The following is a 21,139-nucleotide window of genomic DNA, read 5'->3' on the forward strand; positions in this document are numbered from 1 at the left end:
GCTCTAAAGTGCATTTTTCTGAGTGGAGAGGTGTATAAATAAATACAAAGAGGAGATCTCCATTGATCCACACTTAAAAGCAGTAATTACCTCCAGCTCCAGTTCCCTGTCCAGCCCCAGCTCCAAGTGGTCCATAGCCACCTGGTCCTGCCCCGGCTCTTCCCTGACCAAGTCCGGTCCCAGCACCACCTCCTGGTCCATAACCACCATGAGTTCCAATGCCAGGTCCATACCCAGCACCGGGACCACTACCACCACCAAGCCCAGATCCAGGCACTCCTCCATGGCCTAGCCCAGTACCTGCTCCCCCTCCAGGCACTCCTCCCTGACCTAGCCCAGTCCTTGCTCCCCCTCCTGGCACTCTTCCCTGGCCAGCTGCTTGTCCCCCTCCAAGGGAACCACTTAGCATACCTGTCAGCGGAAGAACTTCATCAGAACAAAGATTTATTATTCTTTGAGAGAATTAATGGAACATCTAAAAAGATGATGTACTCACCATATTTATGAGATCCAGCTCCACCTGGTCCATAGCCACCAGGTCCAGCCCCATAACCTCCAGGACCAGCTCCGCCAGGACCAAGACCAGCCCCAAGCCCATAACCTCCAGGCCCAGCACCATAGCCAACAGGTCCGGCCTCTGCTCCACCTGGTCTGACCCCAATTCCTCCCGGCCCTGCACCACCTGGTCCATAACCTTTAGGTCCGGCACCGTATCCACCTTGCCCGGCCCCAGCCCCACCTAGTCCGGCCCCAGTTCCTCCTGGTCCATAACCAACTGGTCCGCCACCATAACCCCCAAGCCCATCTCCAGCTCCAACAGCTCTCCCATAGCCTGAAACAGAGGGGACAGTGAATTCACAGACACTAGGATACATTTTTATTTTCACACATGATGTAAATGTGATGTGACATTATTAAAAATGTATGTGACAATGTTTCTGCCATACTTTTAGGTGGTTTTCCAGTGCCAGTTCCTGTACCAGTTCCAGCACCTGTGGGGTATCTGCTACCAACTCCACCTGGTACATAGCCACTTGGTCCAGCTCCACCTTGACCTCCACCTAGACCTCCTCCTTGACCTCCACCTACTCCTCCTGGTCCTGCTCCGGCTCCTATGACACCCAGGCTACCAGTTCCACCCAGACCTCCACCAACACCACCGGCTCCAGCACCTCCAGTCTTGTATGGCTTGGATCCATATCCCCCAGGCCCAGCCCCAGCACCATAGCCACCTGGCCCAGCACCATAGCCACCAGGACCAGCTCCAGCCCCATAACCGCCTGGACCAGCACCATAACCACCTGGACCAGCACCATAACCGCCTGGACCAGCACCATAACCACCGGGTCCAGTGCCATATCCTCCAGGAATGGCTCCGTATCCGCCTGGTCCGGCACCATATCCTCCAGGACCTCGTCCTCCTGCTCCAAATTGGCCAGCACCATATCCTAAGTGGAGGAGAGAGAAATTACATGGATGAGCCTGTGCAGATATTTTTTTAGAAGAGATACAAACACAGAAAGACATGCAGACAGCTGAAAGAATGCTCAAAGGTCCCTTTGCCTGGCTTCCCTGAGACAAGTCCTTCTCTAGCCCCAGTTGGGTAATGTAGACCTGACAAACCAAGCCTGTGATTAATGCTCTAATAAAATAAACATTGTGTGTGTGTGAGCGCCTTTCAGACTGACAGGGCAGTAACTTTAACATACCTCCACCTGGCAGGACTCCACCAGCTCTGTAGCTTGCAGAGAGAATAATTACCATAATGAAGACATCAGGACAATCATCTTGTTGTGGTGTTGAGTTGAAACCAGAAGACTTGTTTGGTATATCTGGTTTGAAGTCATGGCTTACTTTTTCCTGGTTTGGGGGTTCCAGCTCCTACATCACCGGCACCACCAGTCCCAGGGACCAGAGCTGCTCCTCCAGCACCTCCTGCACCCAGACTGCCAGCTCCACCTGCTCCATAACCTAAAGTTGCAGAGACCAACAGATCATTAAAGTGTCATCTTAATCATCACTTCGTTGACAGGGACAGCCCTATATAGTCTTGTTATAGTAGCTTTTAAACTGTACCTTTGGGTGGTTTGTCACTCCTGCCTGGTCCTGCACCTCCTCCAACTCCTCCAGGTTCTACTCCTGCTCCTCCACCTCCTGAACCTCCAGCTCCCCCTGCACCGTTAGGACTTCCTCCCACTCTAACTGCAACACCGTCTTTCCCCCCTGCTCCTCCCGGTCCTCCTCCTCCTTTACCATCACCATCTCTTCCTACACCGCCAGATCCACTGCCTGCTCCTCCTGGTCCTCCTCCTCCTCCTATACCATCACCATCTCTTCCTACTCCGCCAGATCCACTGCCTGCTCCTCCTGCACCATCAGGACCTCCACCAACACCTCTTGCTCCTCCTCCTGCATCTCCCTCTCCTTCACCAGGTGTATCTCCTCTTGGAGCCTTCAGAGGTTTAGCGCCAGGTAGTCTCCCCCCTCCAGTGATATCACCGATAGCAGCACCTGTAGAACCAGCACCTGTAGAACCAATCAGGTGACAGAGGTTTCAGACCCAAACATTTACATTACATTTACATTTACATTACATTTAAGTCATTTAGCAGACGCTCTTATCCAGAGCGACTTACAAATTGGTGCATTCACCTATAATATCCAGTAGAACAACCACTTTACAATAGTGCATCTAAATCTTTTAAAGGGGGGGGGGGGGGGTTAGAAGGATTACTTTATCCTATCCCAAACCTTGCCAGACCGATCGATGTGGATCACAGCATACCTCGATTGTAATTGCTGCAATTGTCTCTTGTTAATAACTTTTCTTTTAACAGTTTCATTCAGACAGACTTAGCTGATATTTCATGTTTTAAGTTTTACAGGGGATTGTTTTGGTGAAATCATGTACACGATGAAACCATCACCTGCTTGTCTTTCGTTAGAGGGTTTTCCGCCGGCACCAATACCGATGCCTGTTCCCAAACCTAATGAAGATAAAGGACTTAAAATGACATCACCTGTACACACAGCATAACTGTTAGTCAAGCACTACTGAAGGCTATAGGGGCGGAGCTTGATTTGGCATCTACAGTACCTTCAGAAAGTATTCAAACCCATTCACTTATTCCACATTTGTTACAATCTGAAGTCAAAAATGATTACATTTTTTTTTTATCTCACCCATCTACACACAATAATACCCCATAATGACAAAGTGAAAACATGTTTTAAGACAGATGTGCAAAAATTTCTCTTTTACATAAGTATTCACACCCCTGAGTCAATGCTTTGTAGAAGCACCTTTGGCAGCGATTACAGTTGTGAGTCTTTCTGGGTATGCCTCTTTCTACCCCTGGATTGTGCAACTTTTACCATTATTCTTTTCAAAACTCTTTAAGCTCTGTCAAATTGGTTGTTTAGAGGAACCTGATGGAGAGACCAAAGGTTGAAATAGATGAACCTGTTGTCAATGAGGTCATCACTCTGGAGGTACTTTCATGCTCCTCACATGTCTTCTGAGTGTTGTAGTAAGACAAATAATCTACATTCAGTTTCAAACAGCCAATTCGACTGGATCAAACAGACTTATTTAGCAACGCTAGTTAAAACATCTCTTTGTATGTTAGACGAGCATCATGTCCAAAGGTATCTATATACAGACACACACACACACACACACACAGTGGTGGAAAAAGTACAAAATTGTGATACTTGAGTAAAGTAGATACCTTAATAGAAAGTTAAAAAAGTGAAAGTCATCCAGTAAAATACTACTTGAGTAAAAGTCTAAAAGTATTTGGTTTTAATTAGTCTCTAGTTTCCCCATTTATGTGAGGAACATCAGGGGTCTGACAGTCACTTACCAGCACCAGACTGGCTCTGGTGCTCACCACCAGCTCCTGAGTCCTCTGCAGAAAGACAGACCACGTGATCCAAGTGCAGACCACAGAATGAAAAAATAGGTACCTAGACATAAGGGTATGGGATAAGTTTACAAATATGTGGTTATTCTATTTCTCACCTCCAGAGTGAACTCCTACCCCATCTGCAGCTCAAGAGAGCGGGAGTGGGAGAGGGGGGAGAGTGAGTTAGAGCAAGAGAGAGAGGAAGCCGGATGGAGTGAGAGACAAATAAAGAGAGAAAGAATACCGTAAGTCACAAATGCATGCAACAGATATCAATAATTAAAAGGCTGTTATTACATAATGTATATTGATATCACGATTAACACAAAGACAACTGATACTCACCAACTCCGGCCCCAGCTGTATAACACAAGACATGAAAGATAGTATTAGACTTCATGTAATGGTGACACAGACATCAAGATAATATCAATGCACCACAGACTCACCACTGGGTTGAACAACTCCAGCCTCAGCTGTATAAGACACAAGAATTTCAGATGTTGGCCAATGAAACCACACCTTATTGAATTCAGGATTAGTATATCATACTTATAGATAACATCAGATTCTTAAGTCACTTACTTTCTGGCACTGCAATTCCACCTACGGAACCAAATGGAAACAGACATTTTATAAGTGAAACAATACTATGTACTGTACATCTGTTACATAATAGTGATAAAAGTTAGCATGAAAAGGGTTGAGAGCTGATGTGTGAGAAACTCAGAGTTGGAAGCAAAGAGAGGAGAGAGAAAGGGTGAGAGCGCGATGCATACTGCCTTACTGGGTGAATCAGGGCCTGTGTCACTAATGATAATAGCGATGCCTGTTGCCAAAAGAGACAACAGAGAACAATGACTATGGTCCTTGCAATATGCTGTAGAACACAACAGGGATGCGTGCCAAATGGCTCCCTATTCCCTATATAGTGCGATACTTCTGACCAGGGCCTGACAAGGGCTCTGGTCAAAGTAGTGCCTGGTCAAAAGTAGTGAACTATGTAGTGAACTATAGGGTGCGGAAAGCACACAAAGTATTCTGGTATCATATGTGTGCACATGAAGCCAGACAAAAACCAACTACTAGTACTTTGCACACACAGCACTGCCAATGATATTGCAGAGAGGATGCAGTGATGTTGGGGATGAAGCAAAGGTAACTTTAACACAAACAGTGCTCGTTAACAGATGCAGTAGAGACCTATTACATTCTCTCTAAAAGATCAGATGAACACACCTGGGATTGCTGTCCCTCCAAGCCCCGATTTATCTGTTAAACAGAAAAGAAAGAGAAATGCATGTGTTCACACATACAACTAAAGCCCAAGACTGGGACTAATTATATAATGTCAAAAACATCACCTTAGTTTATGGCTTCTTCTCTAAAACCACTGTTGCACTTATTGAAGTCAATGGTTAAATCTTGGTTGGCCAGAAATAATGTTAGAATGGTTTTAGCAATAGGATTTGGCCTATCCCACCACACCCACCATCTCCTGGGCCACCAGAACTTCCAGATCCTTCTAGAACCCCACCGGCACCACCAGGCTCACCTGGTGGAACAAAGTAACTACAGGTAACTGCCAAAATAGAGGAAACGCCAACATAAAGCGTATTAATAGGGCGTTGGGCCAGAACAGCTTCAATGCACCTTGGCATAGATTCTAGAAGCGTCTGGAACTCTATTGGAGAGATTCAACACTATTCTTCCATGAGAAATTCCATAATTTTGTTGATGCTGTTGGAAAACTCTTGTCTCAGGCACCACTCTAGAATCTCCCATAAGTGTTTAATTGGGTTGAGGTCTGGTGACTGACATGGCATATGGTTTACATCGTTTTGATGCTCATCAAATAATTTAGTGACTACTCGTGCCCTGTGAATGGGGGCATTGTCATCCTATGGGGGTATAGCTTTGGTAGCCAAAATAATAGCCTACCCAGCATTTTTATATATGATGGGATGCTCATTGCTGAATTGACTCAAGAACCACACTTGTGTGGAATACTTGCTTTCAATATACGTTGCATCCCTCATTTACTCAAGTGTTTCCATTATTTTGGCAGTTACCTGTACTATGAAAACTGGGAAAGTTTCAAATATTAATGGAACGAATATGACACATGCAGTGACATTCCCAGTGTGACATAGCAAACAAAAAGGGAGAAAAGTGTTTATATTGGACATCCTAGCTATTATTTAAACATCCATTGCAAAGTTATGGCATGTGTAACCACGTATTTACCGTAACTTAATGAAAACCTGCTCCAACAGACCAAATGTAAATATCTAAATTCCATGGAGGCACCATCCAGAGTACCGCTAATACTGTTACCTCTGTCCACATAAACCTAGGCAACATCCCAAATGGTACCCTATTCCCTACATAGCATTACTTTTGACCAGAGCTCTATGGGCCATGGGCAAAGGTAGTGCACTATAAACTGTAGGGCAGGGCTCTCCAACCCTGTTCCTGGAGAGCTACCGTCCTGTAGGTTTTGTCTCCAACCCTAATTTAGTGCACCTGATTCTAATAATTAGCTTGTTGATAAACTGAATCTGATTAGTTACAACTGGGTTTGAAATGAAAACCTACAGGAAGGTAGCTTTCGAGCCCTGATATAGTGCCTTCAGAAAGTTTTCAGACCTCTTTACTTTTTCCACATTTTGTTGTGTTACAGCCTGAATTTAAAATAGTTTGTTTTCTACATTTTTACAAATGATTTAAAAATGAAAATCTGAAATGTCTTGAAACAATTGTATTTAACCCATTCGTTATGGACTCGCTCTGTGTGCATTATTTTTGAATGACTACCTCATCTCTTTGGGGCGGCAGGTAGCCTAGTGGTTAGAGCATTGGACTAGTAACCGAAAGGTTGCAAGATCGAATCCCCGAGCTGACAAGGTAAAATCTGTCGTTCTGCCCCTGAACAAAGTAGTTAACCCACTGTTCCTAGGCTGTCATTGAAAATACAAATTTGTTCTTAACTGACTTGCCTAGTTAAATAAATTAATATCTGTACCCCACATATACAATTATCTATAAGATCCCTCAGTCAAGCAGTGAATTTCAAACATAGATTCAATCACAAAGACCAGGGTGGTTTTCCAATGCCTCGCAAATTGATAGGTTAAAAAAAAAAGCAGACATCAAATATCCCTTTTGAGCATCACGATGTTATTCATAGACTTTAGATGCTGTAACAATACACCCAGTCACAACAAAGATACAGGTGTCCTTCCTAACTCAGTTGCCGAAGAGGAAGGAAACCGCTCAGGGATTTCCCCATCAGGCCAATGGTGACTTTAAAAAGAGTTTGAGTTTAATGGTTGTGATAGGAGAAAATTGAGCATAGATCAGCAACATTGTAATTACTCCACAATGCAAACCTAATTGACAGAGTAAAAAGAAGGAAGCCTGTACGGAATAAATATTCAAAAAATGTATCCTGTTTGCAACAAGGCACAACAGTAATACTGCAAAAAATGTGGCAAAACAATTCACTTTTTGTCCTGAATGCAAACTGGAACACGCTGTCGTACACGTTGATCCAGAGCATCCCAAACATGCTCAATGAGTGAGAATGCAGGCCAAGGAAAAACTAGGATATTTTCAGCTTCCATGAATTGTGTACAGATCCCTGCGACATTCAGCGTTATGGTGAAACATGAGGTGATGGCCTCAGAATCTTGTCCCGGTGTCTCTGTGTATTCAAATTACCATCGATAAAATACAATTGTGTTCATTGTCCGTAGCTTATGCCTGCCCATACCATAACCCCTCCGCCACCATGGGCCACTCTGTTCCCAACGTGGATATCAGAAAACCACACGATGCCATACACGTGTTCTGCGGATGTGAGGCTGGTTGGACATACTGCCAAATTCTCTAAAACAACATTGGAGGTGGCTTATGATAGAGAAATTACATTACATTTTCTGGAAACAGCTATGGTGGATATTCCTGTAGTCAGCATGCCAACTGCACGCTCTCTCAAAACTTGAGACATCTGTATCATTGTGTTGTGTCCCCAGCAGAAGGTGCACCTGTGTAATAATCATGGTGTTTAATCAGCTTCTTGATATGCCACATCTATCAGATGGATGGATTATCTTGGCAAATGAGAAATGCTCACTAACAGGGATGTAAACAAATTTGTGCACAACATCTGAAAGAAATAAACTTTTTGTGCGTCTGGAAAATTTCTGGGATCTTAAATAATTCAGCTGATGAAACATTGGACCAATATTTTACATTTACGTTTATATTTTTGTTCACTGTAAATAGTGTACCAAAAAATGTTGCTAGAAATATGCAAATGTTTAATGGCAAACAGTTCACCAGAGGGTATTTTTCTGCCGAAAAACTTGTGGCAACCATATTTAGAACCTTAGAAGAAAAAGATTGGAATTGGAAACCTAGTGAACTAGCTTTCTACCAAAGTTGTGCCTGATGAGTGCCTGATAACTTGTTAATAAATTGTCCTAATAAACCTAAAACTCGTTAGGTATTTGATGCCTGGTTAGCATTGTCATGTTTTTATGGTATAGGGTGAAACACATTTTGTTACTGGGTAGCTAGCTAATGTCTAGCGCCTAGCTAGCTTAGCTTGCTAAAGTTAGCTATTATAAATAGCTAACTAATGATGCGATTGATATCTTAAAGACATATTTTTAGATGAAGACATTGCTGTCTTTAAATACCAATATACATGTCAATATGGTAGCGTCACTGTTCAGTAACGTTAGCATGTTTATTAGCTAGCACAACAACTAAGGTAGCAATTATATGAGTTGACTTGACATCTAAGCAAAACTACTCTTTTGCGGATTGGATACCCTTTTTTCCCTACCCATGGTGTTGGAAGAGGCTGCATTGGGAAGAGGATGCATCCTACCCATGGTGTTGGAAGAGGCTGCATTGGGAAGAGGATGCATTGGGAAGAGGATGCATCCTACCCATGGTGTTGGAAGAGGCTGCATTGGGAAGAGGATGCATCCTACCCATGGTGTTGGAAGAGGCTGCATTGGGAAGAGGATGCATTGGGAAGAGGATGCATCCTACCCATGGTGTTGGAAGAGGCTGCATTGGGAAGAGGATGCATCCTACCCATGGTGTTGGAAGAGGCTGCATTGGGAAGAGGCTGCAGCAACACCCTGGAAAGATTTTTGTTGTACACTAAGACTTTTTTTATTGATAAATATGTGTATCGTCTTCAAGCTTGATAAGGTAAGAAAATGCATGTATTGTTCTCAAACAGCTATACATTCATCCTTTGTAACAATTAGATCTTTCATTGCTTTAAAGAAGCAATCAGTTACCAGGCAAAAAGACAGATTGAAACTTTCAAACGGAGAACAGCGAAACATGTGTGCACCAGGTAAAGACTTCTTGCATGCATTACCTTGATGTAACTCAAATATAATTAATTTAGGAAAAATAATATAAATAGTCATATTAGGCATAACTCAATTTTATGTTGCTTTTCTTCCACACAAGCCTTATACACCCAAATCAGGAATAAGAGACGGCTAGTAGACAACTGCCTCTTCATCATGATGTCCCAATGCAGTCTAGATTGAAGATCGTAATTAGTTAATTCGTTTGAATCAATTGTGTTGAGGCTTGGCTGGAGAAAAATCTTGTATACTGTGGCTCTCTAGGAACGATTTAGCCACATATTTAAGATTTAGTAGGCCTAAGTCCCACTTTATGCTAGCTACATCATTTGTTTATATAGAATTTATACAGGGCAGAAACATTGTTTCCTTGCTGAAAAATATATAGAATATCTGTTTCAGTTAGAAGAAAAGCAACATCAAGGCAACTTTGTTACAGCTCACCCAGTTTTTCCGAAGCCTAACCCACCTATTAGCTGGTGAGTCTACCTCTTAAGATGCCAAAATATTAAATGTTTTAGGTACTTGTTTTCTATCTTAATTTTGTTTTGTGTTCTCTGATTGTTCCAGTGCATGCATTCAACAAGCTTTGGATGAAGGACTCCAAAGTTCACTCAAAAAGGCAATAGTTCTGACCTGGGTTTGATTTTGTTTTTGTTGTTTTAATTGTTTACATTTTGTTTATTCTCTTTTAAACACATTGGTTGAAAGCTCATCGCTCAGTTATATACTGTCCTAAGGTTAACATCCCTATAGTGTTCACATTTCTCTCATGTAAATGTCGTAGCTATGTGAAAGCATTAAATAAACAATTTATTTGGGAAATATTCAGTCTTTGCTATTTTCTTCATTAGCATGCTGATGATTTCAAGGTTAATATTGTTACACTTGGCATTATGTTTTATTTGTAGGATAGATAAGAATTTGATTGGATTTATTTGTATATGTTAAGACATTGAATACATGTTTAGTTTACTCTATGAGAAACAAGTTCATTTAAAGCTATGTGTGATTGGTTTTATGTAAATAAGACATTTCAATGTGAAGTAATCAAAAGGCTGATCTAATTTGCATATTCAGAATGAGTTTGAAACAAATTTGCAACAAACAGTGTTCTCCACAAGTTTCCCAGAATTGTTTGCCAGATGTTCACGTCGTCGCAAATTTGGCACAACAGTTTAGTGAAAATATTATTGCCACAACTGTTTGCCAGAAGCCAGTTTTTTTTCTGTAAGGGCATGCAGCAGGTAAAGAGAGATGAATAGATGCCAGAACCAGTTCAAACAGGATTATTCAGTTGAAATTAATTGAAATTAAGTCAACTCAAACTTTGACGCATAAAGAATTGAAATGAAGTTAACTCAAACTTTGACCTATAACTCTGATTATGTACCCTACCTCCTGTGCCTGCTCCTCCTGCGCCTGTCCTGTTTCCTCCTGCTCCTGTCACAGTGCCATCTCCTCCTGCTCCTATCACAGTACCGTCTCCTCCTGCTCCTGTCACAGTGCCATCTCCTCCTGCTCCTGTGCTTGTGCCAGGGCCAGGTGTAGGTCCTGCACCTCCTAAGTAACAATAGAAATAAGTCATCCTCATCATCCTCAACATCCTCCTCCTCGTCATCATCAGACCGGATAACGAAGGATGGACCCTCATCATATTTATCAGGTTTGCTTCCGGCTCCACTAGGCACACCTGCAAAACAGATAAACCATAAGCTCTGCCCCTTCCTAGACTCTATCCCCAACAGTACCAACTTGACCTTACCTCCAGCACCTGTCCCAGCTCCGGTCCCAGCCCCTGCACCTCCAGCTGCCCCAGCACCAAGGGCCCCACCTGGTCCTACAAAAATAAACATAAAGGCAGTTCATATGTCTGCATCTTTCCATCTGAGAGATGATGGGAAATGCAGCAGCAAGGTATTGTAGGGTTAATTGGGGTCGGTTTAGCTCTGGGAACTTCTTCACTTGAATGCAACAGTGCAGTATTCTGGAAAACAAAACCCATTCTCACCGTATTTGTCTGCCTTAAATCCAGATCCAGTACCGTAGCCTGCAGATCCCAACCAAACACACAGAGACCAGTGTCAGACATCAGAGCATACTCATACAATACACTTACCCATTGGTCTTTCTCTGTACTTATAAAGTACATTTCATGTACTTACCAACTTGTCTTCTATGTAAAGTAAAGGTCAGTGAAATTACCCAAACTAACCCATCTATATCCTCTCCACCCTCACCCCTTTTCCCCCAGGGAGAACCCCTGTACCCTCCTGGAAGCCCACCTGGCACCCCTCCTGATCCTGCTCCGCCCCCGGGTCCATAGCCACCTGGTCCGGCTCCAAAGCCACCTGGTCCGGCTCCATAGCCACCTGGTCCGGCTCCATAGCCACCTGGTCCGGCTCCATAGCCACCTTTGTATACAGAGTGTGTTAATATAGGGATGTGATGATATTGTATCATCTGTTTTTCTGGAATGTGGTGTTGCAGTGTGATTATATGTACAATTTTCAGCTGTTACTTAAATTGTGGTAGTGCAATAAGTAGCTTTGAGAGGCAAAGTCGATATTGGTGCTAAATAATAGGCAATATTTTCTCACCTGGTCCATAGCCACCTGGTACCCCACCGACTAAGGAAGTAAGAGGATAAAACTTAGACATTTTATGGACATCGATTCAACTTTATATTCCCTTAAAGGGATAGTTCAACCAAATGACAAAATACAATATTGGCTTCCTTGGACAACGTATGACCAGAGTAACAAGACAAACTCACATCGTTGTCCAGCTCCTCCTCCAAGGGTCCCACCGGCCCCACCAGCACCTTGTCCGTATTTAGCAGCTTTTGATCCAGCACCATATCCTGTAGAATCATAGCGACCCTTTTCACTACAGAATGTTGAACTCAAAACCAACAGGAAAAAACTGCCCAACCAATGCCATTATGTAGGAAGCTTGAAGCCCAACAAACAATGTTTTCCCTGGAATACAACCATTTTTAGGATTCAACAAGGATTCCCAATCAAATAATTCCCCCAAGTCCGACTATTATTAGTTGCCTTTATTTAACCAGGTAAATCAATGAGAACATATTCTCAACAAACAAGGAACGCTGCTTTGTAAATAGCCCCTATATCCCAACCTGTCCTAGGGAACCCCTGGCTCTGCTGTTGACTAACCTCTTCCAGGTCCATATCCGGCCCCAGGTACTCCTCCTGCTCTTGCCCTAGCTTCATAGCCTCCTCCAGGGACTCCTCCTGCTCCCTGACCATACCCAGCTCCAGGCCCTGTTCCTGCTCCATACCCAGCACCAGGCCCAGCTCCAGTCCTGTATCCACCCTCAGGCACTCTTCCTCCGGCCCCTGCTTCTCCTGCTCCTAAGGCGCCTCCTGCCCCTGGTCCGTAGCCTCCTCCTGGCAGACCTCCTGAGGCACCGAATCTCCCACCAAGGCCTCCACCCGGAGCTCCTCCACCTCCTCCTGGACCTGGCAGGACAACACGGGAGGGGTCAGGGGTTAGGGTTAGACAACATAAACATGGCAGCCATACTGTTTTGTTTCAAGGATTTTAACATAAATACTCTCCACAAAGAGAAAATAATGATTACCGTATTTCAGTGACTTAGCCCCAGCAGGATATCCTGTGAGACAGAGCACATGATGGGAGACATTTAATGATGGGAGACACTTCATTGGTCCTATAACAGGCAGTGTCAGAGGAAGGCCCTAAAAATGGTTGAAGACTCCAGCTACTCAAGTCATAGACTGTTCTCTCTGCTACCGCACGACAAACGGTACCGATGCACCAAGTCTGGAACCAACAGGACTGTGAACAGCTTCTAGCCAAAAGACTGCTAAATAGTTAAACCAATTAGCTACCCGGACTATCTGCATTGACCCTTTTTGCACTAACTCTCATCACATACACTGCATCTGCTGCTGCTGCTTATTATCTATCCTGTTGCCTAGTCACTTTACCTCTACCTATACAGTGCCTTGCAAAAGTATTCATCCCCCTTGGTGTTTTTCCTATTTTGCTGCATTACAACCTGTAATTTAAATGGGTTTTTAATTGGATTTCATGTAATGGACATACACAAAATATTCCAAATTGGTGAAGTGAAAAAAATGACTTGTTTCAAAAAAAATAAACAACTGAAAAGTGGTGCGTGCATATGTATTCACCCCCTTTGCTACGAAGCCCCTAAATAAGATTAGGTGCAACCAATTACCTTCAGAAGTCACATAATCAGTTAGATTGCAGACAGGTGGACTTTATTTAAGTGTCACATGATATCAGTATATATACACCTGTTCTAAAAGGCCCCAGAGTCTGCGGCACCACCAAGCAAGCAGCACCATGAAGACCAAGGAGCTCTCCAAACAGGTCAGGGACAAAGTTGTGGAGAAGTACAGATCAGGGTTGAGTTATAAAAAAATATCTGAAACTTTGAACATTCCACGGAGCACCATGAAATCCATTATTAAAAAATGGAAAAAATATGGCACCACAACAAACCTGCCAAGAGAGGGCCACCCACCAAAACTCACAGACCAGGCAAGGAGGGCATTAATCAGAGAGGCAACAAAGAGACCAAAGATAACCCTGAAGGAGCTGCAAAGCTTCACAGCAGAGATTGGAGAATCTATCCATAGGACCACTTTAAGCTGTACACTCCACAGAACTGGGCTTTACGGAAGAGTGGCCATAAAAAAGCCATTGTTTAAAGATAAAAATAAGCAAACACATTTGGTGTTTGCCAAAAGGCATGTGGGAGACTCCCCAAACATATGGAAGCAGGTGCTCTGGACAGATGAGACTAAAATTGAGCTTTTTGGCCATCAAGGAAAATGCTATGTCTGGCGCAAACCCAACACCTCTCATCACCCCGAGAAATCATCCCCACAGTGAAGCATGGTGGTGGCAGCATTTTTGTCCTCAGGGACTGGGAAACTGGTCAGAATTGAAGGAATGATAGGTGGTGCTAAATACAGGGAAATTCTTGAGGGAAACCTGTTTCAGTCTTCCAGAGATTTGAGACTGGGATGGAGGTTCACCTTCCAGCTGGACAATGACCCTAAGCATACTGCTAAAGCAACACTCAAGTGGTTTAAGGGGAAACATTTAAATGTCTTGGAATGGCCTAGTCAAAGCCCAGACCTCAATCCAATTGAGAATCTGTGGTATGACTTAAAGATTGCTGTACACCAGCGGAACCCATCCAATTTGAAGGAGCTGGAGCAGTTTGAAGAATGGGCAAAACTCCCAGTGACTAGATGTGCCAAGCTTATAGAGACATACCCCAAGAGACTTGCAGCTGTAATTGCTGCAAAAGTAACTCTACAAAGTATTGACTTAGGGGGGTGAATAGTTATGCATGCTCAAGTTTTCTGTTTTTTTTTGTCTTATTTCTTGTTTGTTTCATAATAAAAAATATTTAGTATCTTCAAAGTGGTAGGCATTTTGTGTAAATCAAATGATACAAACCCACCCCAGAAATCTATTTTAATTCCAGGTTGTAAGGCAACAAAATAGGAAAAATGCCAATGGGGGTGAATACTTTCGCAAGCCACTGTATGTACATATAAATCCAACACTGTTATCAGGAACTATTCCAAAAGTTAGAAACAGCTTATGTGCTGCCCCTCCATAAGGCATGGATAGTAGTGAACTTGATAATTATCGTCCCATCTCCAGGCTTCCATGTCTAGCTAAGATTTTCAAATATTTGGTAAATAATCAACTTCACTCTTTTATATCTGAGAAAGGTATTTTGAATATAAATCAATCTGCATTTAGGCCAGGGCACTGCACTTATCACAGCAAGCACATTAGTTGTTAATGATATTGTCAATGCTTTAGACACTAAAATGAAATGTGCTGCTTTGTTTGTGGACCTGTCAAAAGCTTTTGATACTGTTGATCATGCTATTTTATTGAACAAATTGTCCTAGATTGGCCTGGGCTGTGATGCCTGCTCATGGTTTCATGATTAACTCAGTGACAGAACTCAGGCCATCTTGATTGATGGGGTGAAGTCCACATTTCTTCAACATAAAGGTGTTCCGCAGAAGTAGATACCAGGAGCTGTTCTTTTCACAATTTTTATGAATGCTATTGGTCAATCTGTAAAGAAATTTAACATTTCATCAACATGCTGAATATACTACTATGTACGCAATTTCCATGACTGCTGACCTGGCTGTGACAAGGCTACAGTTTGATTTTTAACTGTACAGGAAGACCTTACTGATTTCAAAACTCGTGCTTAATACCGGCAAAACTAAATACATGCTGTTTTCAAGTTCTCGTAAGATTGTCTCTGCTGGATTACATCTTCACTCATCATCGGATGGTTCTATAAATCGAACAAGTCCCTGCATACAAATACCTTGGTGTGTCGATTGACAATGATTTAACATAAAAAAAACAACAACATACGAATGAGCTTGTTAAGAAGCTAAGATTAAAAGTGGGCTTTTTTTACAGAAACAGATCTTGCCTCTCTAGTCAGCAGGAAGCAGATTGTGCTGTCAACCTTTCTAGCTGTTCTTGATTATGGTGATACTATTTATCAAAGTGCAGCTGCCACTACTCTTAAACCCCTTGATGCACCCTTCGTTTTATCACAGGAGACAATTTTATTACTAATCACTGCATTCTTTACCAAAAGGTTGGCTGGACGGTTAAAGGTTAAAGTCACGTACAGTAGATCACATCATTACGCTCTTTTTGTTTATAAAGCCCTGCTCCACAAGCTTCCATCTTACCTATCCTTACTGTTAAGATTTAAAACTACAAGTTATCAAACCCGTTCACAGGGTTAAATAACTCTGAAGACTCCTTTGGTGTCTACAGAGTTAGGTAAATCAGCCTTTCATTTCCTTGTTTGGAATAATCTCCTAAATGTTTGGAATAATCTCCAAAATACACTTTGATTGGATGCTTCAGTGTTTCTAGGGCAATTCAGAGTTTTTTTAATAATTAAGAATACATTTGTTTTAATTGACTGTTTTGTATCTTAATATGTTTTTAATGTGTATATTGTGTTTATTTATGTTTATCTATACTTGCCTATTGATACACTTGTTTTGTATGGTGCAGGGCTCATTTGTAAAAGAGACTTTAGTATCAATATGACTTCCCTGTTGACATAAAGGTAAATAAATATATCTACCTCAATTACCTCGTACCCCTGCACGTTGACTTGGTATTGGTACCCCGTCTATAGAGCCAAGTTATCGTTACTAATTGTGGATTTATTCCTTGTGTTATTATTTTTCTGTTTTTCTCTCTGCATTATTGGGAAGGGCCTGTAATTAAGCATTTCAGTGTTAGTCTACACCTGTTTACGAAGCATGTGACAAATCATTTTAGATTTTTTGACCCACTGGTTTAATGTACCTCCAGCACCAGGTCCGTAACCAGCACCACTACCAGGTAAACCACCTCCGGGTCTGTATCCACCACCAGGCACTCCACCAGCACCAAGCCCAGCTCCAGGCCCTGCTCCCTGGCCAAGTCCAGTCCCAGCACCCACTCCTGGTCCATAACCACCACCGGTTCCACGGCCAGGTCCATATCCAGAACCAGGACCATAACCACCAGGGAAACCTCCACCACCACCAAGCCCAGATCTGGGCACTCCACCCTGGCCTACTCCAGTCCCTGCTCCCCCTCCTGGTACTCCTCCCAGGCTGGCTGCCTGTCCTCCTCCTGGGGTCCCAAGGACACCACTTAGCATACCTGTCAGTGGAGACATTGATTTTCCTCTCTATTAAAGTATTATACCAGCTGGTACTGTATGCATACAAATAAATATTTCAAAACGGAACTTTCAACTTTACAAAAGACAAGGATATTGGATTTACTCACCATATTTACGAGCTTTGGCATCTGCATCATATCCTGTAAAGGAGCACATTTATGAATTAAATATACATCCTGTTTTCTCTTTTACAGAGCATTCTTGTCACTGAACAGGAATACAAAGGGATGCAAAGTCACTGAATACTGAATCACTTATAGTTGTGCCTCCAGCTCCAGTTCCTTGTCCTGCCCCAGCTTCACCTGGTTCATTGACTGGTTCTTTGACTGAATGTCAAATGTGTATATTGTGTTTATTTATACTTGCCTATTGATACACTTGATTTGTATGGTGCAGGGCTCATTTGTAAAAGAGACTTTAGTATCAATATGACTTCCCTGTTGACATAAAGGTAAATAAATATATCTACCTCATTTATCTCGTACCCCTGCACATTGACTTGGTATTGGTACCCCATCTATAGAGCCAAGTTATCGTTACTCATTGTGGATTTATTCCTTGTGTTATTATTTTTCTGTTTTTCTCTCTGCATTATTGGGAAGGGCCTGAAATTAAGCATTTCAGTGTTAGTCTACACCTGTTTACGAAGAATGTGACAAATCATATTAGATTTTTTTGATTCCCCTGGTTTAATGTACCTCCAACACCAGCACCAGGTCTGTAACCAGCACCACTACCAGGTAAACCATCTCTGGGTCTGTGTCCACCACCAGGCACTCCACCAACTCCTCCACTTGGTCCATAGCCGGCTCCACCTGGTCCATAGCCAGCTCCACCATGTCCTTCCCCAGCACCACCTGGTCCAACCCCTCCACCTGTTCCATAACTTCCAGCACTACCTGGTCCATAGCCACCAGGTCCAGCTCCACCTGGTCCATAGCCGGCCCCACCTGGTCCATAACTGGCCCCATCTGGTCCAACTCCACCTCCAGGACCGAAGCTACCGCCAGGCCTGTAACCACCTCCTGGTTCCCCTCCAGCCCCACCAGGCAGTCTTCCGGTTCCAATCCCAGATGCAGGCACTCCCTGGCTGAGCCCAGCACCAGCTCCCGCTGATGGACCTCCTCCACCTAGACCACCACCAGCTCCAGTGCCTGCTCCACCCTGACCTGGAGAAAGGGAGGCAATTTTCTTGTATGAAGAGTGCTTATACGTCAACAATTAGAGGACCAGTGAACTACATATAGTTCAACTAGTAAATAATTCCACTTTGCAGTAGCTTGGTGGTAGTTGAACTAAATTAATATCTTGCTACTGTTTTCAGAAGTTATTAACTTTTTTTGCAATGCAGTGGTGTACTTAACTACACACTATTATAAATATATATAATATTATACAGTTGAAGTCGGAAGTGTACATACACTTAGGCTGGAGTCATTAAAACTAATTTTTCAACCACTCCACAAATTTCTTGTTAGTAAACTATAGTTTTGGCAAGTCGGTTAGGACATCTACTTTGTGCATGACACAAGTAATTTTCCCAACAATTGTTTACAGATTATTTCACTTATGATTCACTGTATCACAATTCCAGTGGGTCAGAAGTTTACATACACTAAGTTGACTGCCTTTAAACAGCTTGGAAAATTCCAGAAAATTATGTCATGGCTTTAGAAGATTCTGATAGACTAATTGACATAATTTGAGTCAATTGGAGGTGTACCTGTGGATGTATTTCAAGGCCTACCTTCAAACTCAGTGCCTCTTTGCTTGACATCATGGAAAAATCAAAAGAAATCAGCCAAGACCTCAGAAAAAAAAATTGTAGACCTACACAAGTCTGGTTCATTCTTGGGAGCAATTTCCAAATGCCTGAAGGTACCCCGTTCATCTGTACAAACAATAGTACGCAAGTATAAACACCCTGGGACCACGCAGCCTCCATACCTCTCAGGAAGGAGACGCATTCTGTCTAGAGATGGACGTACTTTGGTGCGAAAAGAGCAAATAAATCCCAGAACAACAGCAAAGGACCTTGTGAAGATGCTGGAGGAAACAGGTACAAAAGTATCTATATCCACAGTAAAACGAGTCCTATATCGACATAACCTGAAAGGCCTGAAAGGCCGCTCAGCAAGGAAGAAGCCACTGCTCCAAAACCACCATAAAAAAGCCAGACTACAGTTTGCAACTGCACATGGGGACAAAGATCGTACTTCTTGGAGAAATGTCCTCTGGTCTGATGAAAGAAAAATAGAACTGTTTGGCCATAATGACCATCGTTATGTTTGGAGGAAAAAGGGGGATGCTTGCAAGCCGAAGAACACCATCCCAACCGTGAAGCACGGGGATAGCAGAATCATGTTGTGGGGGTGCTTTGCTGCAGGAGGGACTGGGGCACTTCACAAAATAGATGGCATCATGAGGAAGAAAATTATGTGGATATATTGAAGCAACATCTCAAGACATCAGTCAGGAAGTTAAAGCTTGGTCTCAAATGGGTCTTCCAAATAGACAATGACACCAAGAATACTTTCAAAGTTGTGGCAAAATGGCTTGAGGACAACAAAGTCAAGGTATTGGAGTGGGCATCACAAAGCCCTGACCTCAATCCTATAGAAAATGTGTGGGCAGAACTGAAAAAGCGTGTGCGAGTAAGAAAGCCTACAAACCTGACTCAGTTACACCAGCTCTGTTATGAGGAATGGGCCAGAATTCACCCAACTTATTGTGGGAAGCTTGTGGAAGGCTACCAAAAATGTTTGACCCAAGTTAAACAATTTAAAGGCAATGCGACCAAATACTAATTGAGTGTATATGAGTGTAAACTTCTGACCCACTGGGAATGTGATGAAAGAAATAAAAGCTGAAATAAATCATTCTCTCTACTATTATTCTGCCATTTCACATTCTTAAAATAAAATGGTGATCCTAACTGACCTAAGACAGGACATTTCTACTAGGATTAAATGTCAGGAATTGTGAAACTGAGTTTAAATGTATTTGGCTAAGGTGTATGTAAACTTCTGACTTCAACTGTATATATAATAATAATTATAATTATAATAAAAATAATAATATGGGTAAGTTCGCGTTTGATAGGCTAAATTGCACATTCTGTTAACATCTGACTCCAGAGTGATCTATTCTAGTTTGGATGTAGTGAACTACTTTTCCAAAGTAACTTTAGCTAAGTAAACTATACATTTCTTAAGGGTAGCTTTAGTGTTGCTTAACGTCTTCCAGTGTGAAGTAATTGGTAGCTTGGTAAACTATTGTAATGACCCGGCTGGGTCATAAAAGGAAAAGAGACGGACTCCAGGTGTGCAGGTTAGAACACAGGTTTATTCCTAAACTGGGCTATTGTTGTGGCCACAGCCCACGCCGCTAAATACCGAACGTACACAATTACACCATGTCGGGTTAAGGGTCACCCCTATAAGAAGAGATCAAGGCCCGAACAGAAAGAGAGAAAGAGATGAGACAGTAATCCCTATTTATGCATTTCCAAATCCCGCGGGATTACCCATCATACCCCCCACCCTTTCCCTCTGTCCTGACACATTCAACCCCTGCTAGTAGCCATGAGAACCATAACACACCCACGAACACAGAACACAATACCGGGTCGTTACATAGCCCCCCCCTTTCTAAACCCTAGCCCCTAGGGTTACACAACAAAATCCTTAAAACGACCCGGAGGTCGCATCAGTCTCTTGGGCCTCCCCGTGGCTCTCACCGGTGAACCCCCAGAACACTCATCTGCCCCAATGTCATTTCCAGCGCCCTCTGAAGAAGCAGCCCCCATCCCAGGCTCAGGTTGCGCTAGAGTCTCCTCGTTAGACTGTTCCCGTGGGCTCACATCAGAGACCTCACTCCCATTTCCTATCGTTTTCCTCCCTCTGTAGGGTGCCAATCGGTCCCGGTGGACCACCACCTTCCTGCTCCGTGGGGGGACCTCCACCCGGTACGTCACCTCCCCCACTCTCTCTATCACCAGACACGGCCCCACCCATGCACTGTCCAGCTTTGGGCACCGCCCCTTCTTGCGCGTGGGGTTG

At 43.1% G+C, this 21,139-nt stretch overlaps 1 protein-coding gene and 1 long non-coding RNA gene across 6 annotated transcripts in view; one reads left to right on the plus strand and one right to left on the minus strand.

The window, feature by feature from the left end:
* Positions 1 to 21,139, minus strand: part of elnb (elastin b) — a 64,970-nt gene that overhangs the window by 10,108 nt on the left and 33,723 nt on the right. For 4 of the 5 annotated variants that reach the window (XM_029701826.1, XM_029701827.1, XM_029701824.1 and 1 more), the window contains 24 exons: positions 17,777 to 18,247; positions 17,186 to 17,218; positions 16,715 to 17,056; positions 12,918 to 12,950; positions 12,490 to 12,795; positions 12,087 to 12,173; positions 11,911 to 11,940; positions 11,596 to 11,724; positions 11,322 to 11,360; positions 11,076 to 11,150; positions 10,709 to 10,873; positions 5,401 to 5,463; positions 5,148 to 5,180; positions 4,494 to 4,514; positions 4,358 to 4,384; positions 4,254 to 4,268; positions 4,025 to 4,048; positions 3,867 to 3,911; positions 2,928 to 2,987; positions 2,077 to 2,526; positions 1,855 to 1,971; positions 948 to 1,448; positions 497 to 832; positions 91 to 411 (listed from right to left, as the gene is read on the minus strand). In XM_029701826.1, the coding sequence (XP_029557686.1) occupies positions 91 to 411; positions 497 to 832; positions 948 to 1,448; positions 1,855 to 1,971; positions 2,077 to 2,526; positions 2,928 to 2,987; positions 3,867 to 3,911; positions 4,025 to 4,048; positions 4,254 to 4,268; positions 4,358 to 4,384; positions 4,494 to 4,514; positions 5,148 to 5,180; positions 5,401 to 5,463; positions 10,709 to 10,873; positions 11,076 to 11,150; positions 11,322 to 11,360; positions 11,596 to 11,724; positions 11,911 to 11,940; positions 12,087 to 12,173; positions 12,490 to 12,795; positions 12,918 to 12,950; positions 16,715 to 17,056; positions 17,186 to 17,218; positions 17,777 to 18,247 (3,723 nt within the window). The remainder of the gene's footprint in view (positions 1 to 90; positions 412 to 496; positions 833 to 947; positions 1,449 to 1,854; positions 1,972 to 2,076; positions 2,527 to 2,927; positions 2,988 to 3,866; positions 3,912 to 4,024; positions 4,049 to 4,253; positions 4,269 to 4,357; positions 4,385 to 4,493; positions 4,515 to 5,147; positions 5,181 to 5,400; positions 5,464 to 10,708; positions 10,874 to 11,075; positions 11,151 to 11,321; positions 11,361 to 11,595; positions 11,725 to 11,910; positions 11,941 to 12,086; positions 12,174 to 12,489; positions 12,796 to 12,917; positions 12,951 to 16,714; positions 17,057 to 17,185; positions 17,219 to 17,776; positions 18,248 to 21,139) is intronic. The other variant, XM_029701825.1, reaches the window with a different exon arrangement.
* LOC115155029 (uncharacterized) lies at positions 8,601 to 10,131 on the plus strand. Its single transcript, XR_003867987.1, has 2 exons — positions 8,601 to 9,140; positions 9,881 to 10,131. It is a non-coding gene; the product is annotated as an uncharacterized LOC115155029 (long non-coding RNA).

The sequence above is a fragment of the Salmo trutta genome, chromosome 19 (genome assembly GCF_901001165.1).
Source record: "Salmo trutta chromosome 19, fSalTru1.1, whole genome shotgun sequence".
Classification (NCBI taxonomy): Eukaryota; Metazoa; Chordata; class Actinopteri; order Salmoniformes; family Salmonidae; genus Salmo; species Salmo trutta.